Source organism: Exserohilum turcica (genome assembly GCF_000359705.1).
Source record: "Exserohilum turcica Et28A unplaced genomic scaffold SETTUscaffold_21, whole genome shotgun sequence".
Taxonomy (NCBI): domain Eukaryota; kingdom Fungi; phylum Ascomycota; class Dothideomycetes; order Pleosporales; family Pleosporaceae; genus Exserohilum; species Exserohilum turcicum.
This window is the reverse complement of record NW_007360037.1, coordinates 624,694-630,684: the sequence shown is the minus strand read 5'-3', so window position 1 is coordinate 630,684 and position 5,991 is coordinate 624,694. Positions and strand designations below refer to the sequence as shown.

The following is a 5,991-nucleotide window of genomic DNA, read 5'->3' as shown; positions in this document are numbered from 1 at the left end:
CGGGCGAATGGCTGATGAAGGGCGGCAGGTACTTCCTCCGATCCGGCTCTGGGATTGGCTCAATACTTGGCGAAGTTGTAACATCGTTACATACTCGCCCTAACCTGGACCAAGACTAGAGAAGTATAGCCGACCCCCGTGTAACATTTTGCTAAAAAAGCTAGGGTGGTAGTAACTATTTTATTGCCTTTTGCTAAAGGTGTTACTAAGGCTACTACTAGGGATTGTACTCCTCCCTTTGTTGTAAAGGCTTTGTTAAAGGCGTTTCTAATTTTTAGAGCGTTAAATATAGTAGGTATATCGCTAACTAGAACAATTTAGCGATCTAATAAGCTAGTAGTCTTTTTTTAGTTATCTTTTTAGGTGTTTTTTTTCTATATGTTTTTAGTTTTTTTTAGATATATATCTAAGGTTGTTCTTAATTACTAGCTACTACTATTGCGTAGGAGCTAGGGGGCTAAGCTTAAGGTTAGTGTTACGAACCTGAGGAAGGGACATAGCGCAAGATATGGAAAGAAGGAAGGAAGCAGCCCATGTCAAGACCTCTTTCATTGACCATGGCAAAGTAGCCAATGACGCAAGTGCGGACCCCACGTTCCATACGCTTGGCGGAACGCCACCACGAAACAAGTCACGTGTGTTCCGCATGTTCCACGTTGTTGCGCAAAGTTCCACGCACGGAACATCATGAAACCATATAGAACATATGGAACATACAGGTATATAGGAATAGGCATTGAACCCTTATGGCTCGATGTGTTTAACTTAAGTTACGAGTACAAGTATAATACAGACATTATACTTGCAGAGACACTGTTCATATCACCCTGTTGCTTCATCCGCGAAAACTAACCCAAGAAGAGTTTTAACACCAGAAGTCTTATATTACTTCCACTTAAGATTCATACTCTTAACACTTTGAACACCCTCACGATGAGCGACATTGTTATGAACACACCGGAGTCTTCCCAGACTGGAGGCATGATCAAGAATTCTAACAAACCAGACCTTTACCACGGCGAACGCTACAAACTGGAAACATGGATCCTCTAGGTCGATCGATACTTTCACCTCGCGGGAGATAGCATTGAAGACAACGACAAGGTTGTCTGGGCTACTACTTTCTTCTAAGGAGACGCTAAAAAATGGGTCACCCCTATCATCAAACGATACATGGATACGAGCACTACCGACGGAGACAATACACGACTGGTGCACGATTGGGACCTATTCAAGGAAAAATTACGACAAAACTTCTCACCCTTTAAGGAATTGGTTATCGTAGAACAAAAGATTCAGTCACTTAAGCAAACAAGATCTGCCGCCGAATACACCACGATGTTCCAACAATACTCGACAATCATTGGATGGGACAACAATGCACTGATGCGCATGTACCGACAAGGCCTGAAGCCAATGGTACGCAGGGAACTTATGAGAAGTGGAGCCAACATCGACACTCTGGAAGAACTCACAAAAGAAGCCGTTCGACTTGACAACGAACTGTACGAACTGGCACTTGAAGAACGACTCTTCAACGGACAATCCTATAAGGAGGATAGGAACGATCGATCACGACAACAACAACCTCGACGTTCAACCCCTAACATAGGACGGCAGCGAAGCTATACACCCCGAACTCTAGGATCTTACCATGGATACGGTGCGCAACCTATGCACCTCGACAATATCATAAAAGGAAATAGGTTTAGAAGGGCTAAGCCTAAGGAAGGACCTAAGGGTCAGCATAGCAAGAGTATCACTTGCTATGCCTGTGGCAAGGAAGGTCACATGGCACGGGACTGTCGAAACAAGAACAAAGTCACCCGACAGTTGAACGTTATCCACAAGGACTCTGGCCTAGACGACGGCGAGTCATGGAACGTTATCACCCAAGCCTAAGTCAAGTACAATCCACACGACGAAGAAACTATCTTAGGACTTGAGGACTTGATGCTCACGACTGCAGAAAGCAGCGATGAGGAAGAAAACCCACGTAGCGAGGAAGGAAACCCGCTAAGCGATGAGGAATACGAGACGCCAGCAGAGGAACAGGAGTTTCCCGCGGCCACTACGAAACACGAGAAGATGGTCCGATTCAAGGAAAAGAACCGACCACCTACGCCAAAGCCAGCAGAGCTTGAACCAGCACAAGAAGAACCCTGATGGGATCTTGTACAACACGACAACCTAAGTAAACTCCAATAGGCACAGAGGGCACAAGAATCATGGCGACAATCTCAGCAGGCGCAACAAGTCATCAACACCTGGTACTGGTACGACGCGCGCAATGCCCACCACGCTAAGCTATCATGGACCGCATGCACACACGAATACTGTCCAGCCCACTACTCCGAAAAACAATACTTAGGATGGAGCCCTAAAACTATCAAGGGACACCCCAAGTGCAAATACCACTGGTTCGAATGCGTAGATGACACATGTCCAAAACATCTATGGGATAAGAGGGAAAAGGCATACTTCCTAGGACATGAAGACCCACAGGAGGTCATATAGATGCAAATGGTATACCGGGTAGAGTACGCAGACGACTACGCGTACGAGTGCCGACGACCTAACTGGCACACATGCCTCAAGAATGAGTGCGATTTACACAGGAAAGAAAAGAACTACCACGGATTTGCAAAGTCTTTTTTAGGCCAGCGCCACGAAGGCAGGGCCTAGCCAGGGCAATCAACGCAATAGAACCCCTAGGACTGATAAAGCTCGCAGTAGAGCTTAACAACGTACGGATGTAGGCACTAGTGGACTCAGGATCACAGGCGAATTACGTTTCAGCGCACGCAGTTAGGGAAGCCGGACTTACCCAGCTACGGAAACAACAGCCATACCTACTACATGTTGCCAACGGCGAACCAATGCCGAATGAAGAAAGAATAACACACGAGGTCAGACAAGTGACACTCAGCATCCAAGAGCATAAGGAGAAGATAGACCTAGACGTCTTTGGACTAGCTACCCACGACATCATATTAGGACTCCCATGGCTACGAGAACACAACCCGCGGATCGACTGGAAGTCGAAGGTGTTCCAATTTGAGTGCTGCGGAACGGACGCACCCGCAAGCCAGCCTACGCATCGGCAGAGTTCGATGGTAGATAAGAGTAACATTGCCAAGCAGTGCAATATCGCAGAGAGAAAAGCGAACTCGACGAAGACTAGTTCCCAGCGTAGGAAGGTCGACTCAGCAGATACCGAAACTAGGCCAACGGATCACGAAGCTAGAGTACAGGAGAATAGCGCAACTCCGGAGATCCCTGAACAGTACAAAGAATTCGAATATTTATTTCAGGAAGTGGTAGACGACCAAGCGTTACCAAAGCATCAACCCTGGGACCATAGGATCGTCCTACAGGAAGGAAAGCAACCGACTTTTGGCCCAATATACGGATTATCGGAAAAAGAGCTAGAAACGCTCAGAGAATACATTAGGAAAGCCCAAGCAAAAGGCTACATACGACCGTCAACCTCACCGGCAGGTTACCCAATTATGTTCGTACCAAAGAAGGACGGCAAACTCAGACTATGCGTCGACTACCGCAAGCTGAATGACATTACGGTCAAGAATCGATACCCGTTACCTAACATACACGAGCTTAGGGATCGATTATCTCGAGCAAAGATCTTCACGGCATTAGATCTCCGAGATGGATACCACCTTATTAGAATCGCGAAAGGTGAAGAATGGAAAACGGCTTTTAGGACACGATACGGACACTACGAATACACCGTCATGCCGTTTGGGCTCACGAACGCCCTAGCAACGTTTCAGGAACTCATCAACAACGTGTTGAGAGAATACCTAGACATCTTTGTTATCGCATACCTAGACGATATCCTAATCTACTCCGAGAATGAAAAGGACCACACTTAGCACGTTAAGTTGGTACTAAGGGCCCTTGACGAGTTTAGCCTTCGACTCAAACCAGAGAAGTGTGAATTCCACAGGACTAAGGTCAACTTCCTAGGTTACGTAGTAGGAATTGATGGAGTATAGATGAGCGACGAAAAGATCGAAGTTATCAAGAACTGGCCAACACCAAAAACAGTCACAGACATCCAATCCTTCTTAGGATTTGTGAACTTCAACAGGTAGTTTATCAAGGACTTCTTAGAGATCGCGATACCACTAACGCGACTTACCAGAAAGGATACCCCATGGAATTGGGACGACAGAACAGAAGAAGCATTTCAGAAGCTTAAGAAAGCATGCATTACGCCACCATGCTTTAGGATATTTATTCCAGGATTACCAACGAAATTTGAAACAGACGCCTTAGACCTAGCTCTAGGAGGATGTGCTAGCATACTTATGGACGGCAAATGGCACCCAGTAGCATATTACTCAAGAAAGTTCTTAGGACTAGAAGAACGCTACGATGTACACGACAAGGAACTACTCGCGATAGTAGCATGCCTACAACACTGGAGAATATATGCAGAAAGCTGCTTAGAACTCACTATCTACACGGATCACAAGAACCTAGTACACTTCACTACGACGAAGGTACTCAATCGAAGACAGACCCGATGGGCTGAACTATTAGGACAATACAAGTTCAAGATTGTCTACACCCCAGGAAAAGAAAACGGAAGAGCCGACGCTCTTAGCTGACGACACGACGTCGCAGGAACTAAAATAACAGTTAGCAGACCAATACTAAAGATAAACCAAGACGGGATAATGGGACCTGCACACGATATTAACAACATCATGACTATTAGGAACGAAGTACCTGAAGAATTGCAAAAGGCAATTATAAGGCAACACTATGACGATCTAGTACACGGACACCTAGGAATTACTAGAATAATGGAACTAATCCAAAGGAACTACGAGTTTAGAGGAATGAAAGACAAGATCGCATCTTACATCGCCAAATGCGAAGACTGCAAGAAGAACAAGCATAGTACTCATGCACCTTACGGAGAAATGCAAGCTCAAGAGCTACCACAAGAACCGTGGGCAGACATCTCCATGGACTTTGTTACAGGCCTACCAGTCTCAAGAGACCCTGCAACCAAGGTCGCATACGACGCGATACTAGTTGTAGTGGACAGGTTCACTAAACAAGCCGAGTACATACTATTTAGAAAGAACTATACAGCAGTGGATCTTGCACATATCATTAACGACAGAATCATTCGACACTACGGAATACCAAAGACAATTATTAGTGACAGAGACAAGCTCTTTATATTAAACTTTTGGATGACACTACTAGCTGCGATAGGCACGAAGCGTAAGCTATCAACAGCGTATCACCTATAAACGGACGGACAAACAGAAAGAACGAACAGAACCATGAAAACATACCTCAGGATCTATGTCAACTATCAGCAAGACAATTGGGTATAATTACTACCCATGGCACAGATGGCCTACAACAACAAAGTATCGGAATTAACAGGAAAAACACCGTTTTACGCAAACCACGGGAGACACCTAAATCTCTTTACTAGAACATATCTAAGTTAGAAAACAGAAGCAGCTATAGTCACAGCTGAAGAACTGAAGAAAACACACGAAGAACTCCGAGAAGCACTCGAGAAAGCTTAGCGATAGAGCATTTTATATGTCAATAAGAAACGAAAAATGGCACCTTAGCTAAAGAAGGGGGATAGAGTATACCTACTCACAAAAAATCTTCGAACAAAACGACTAAGCAAAGGACTAGATCACACCAAGGTTGGACCATTTTTGATTCTCGATTAGAAAGGACTAGTAACATACACACTCGATCTACCACCAGATGCGAAGATACACCCAAGATTCTATATCAGCCTATTAGAACTAGCAGACCCCGAAACGCCACTACAAAAAACATTTCACTACGAACCTGAAGAAGAAAACGAATTCGAAATCGAGGAAATTCTCGCACACCGCGCGACGAACCAAGGAATGGAATACCTAATCAAATGGTTAGGATACCCCAACAGCGAAAACACATGGGAACCTAGAACCAACC

At 45.1% G+C, this 5,991-nt stretch overlaps 1 protein-coding gene across 1 annotated transcript; it reads left to right on the top strand.

Moving 5' to 3' along the window:
- Positions 1-1,338: 1,338 nt before the first annotated feature.
- Positions 1,339-2,166, top strand: SETTUDRAFT_28683 (uncharacterized protein; the record flags this gene model as incomplete). The annotated part of the gene is made up of 2 exons (XM_008027907.1): positions 1,339-1,663; positions 1,970-2,166. The coding sequence occupies 2 exons, from the start codon at positions 1,339-1,341 to the stop codon at positions 2,164-2,166; spliced, it is 522 nt and encodes a 173-aa protein (XP_008026098.1).
- Positions 2,167-5,991: the final 3,825 nt, after the last annotated feature.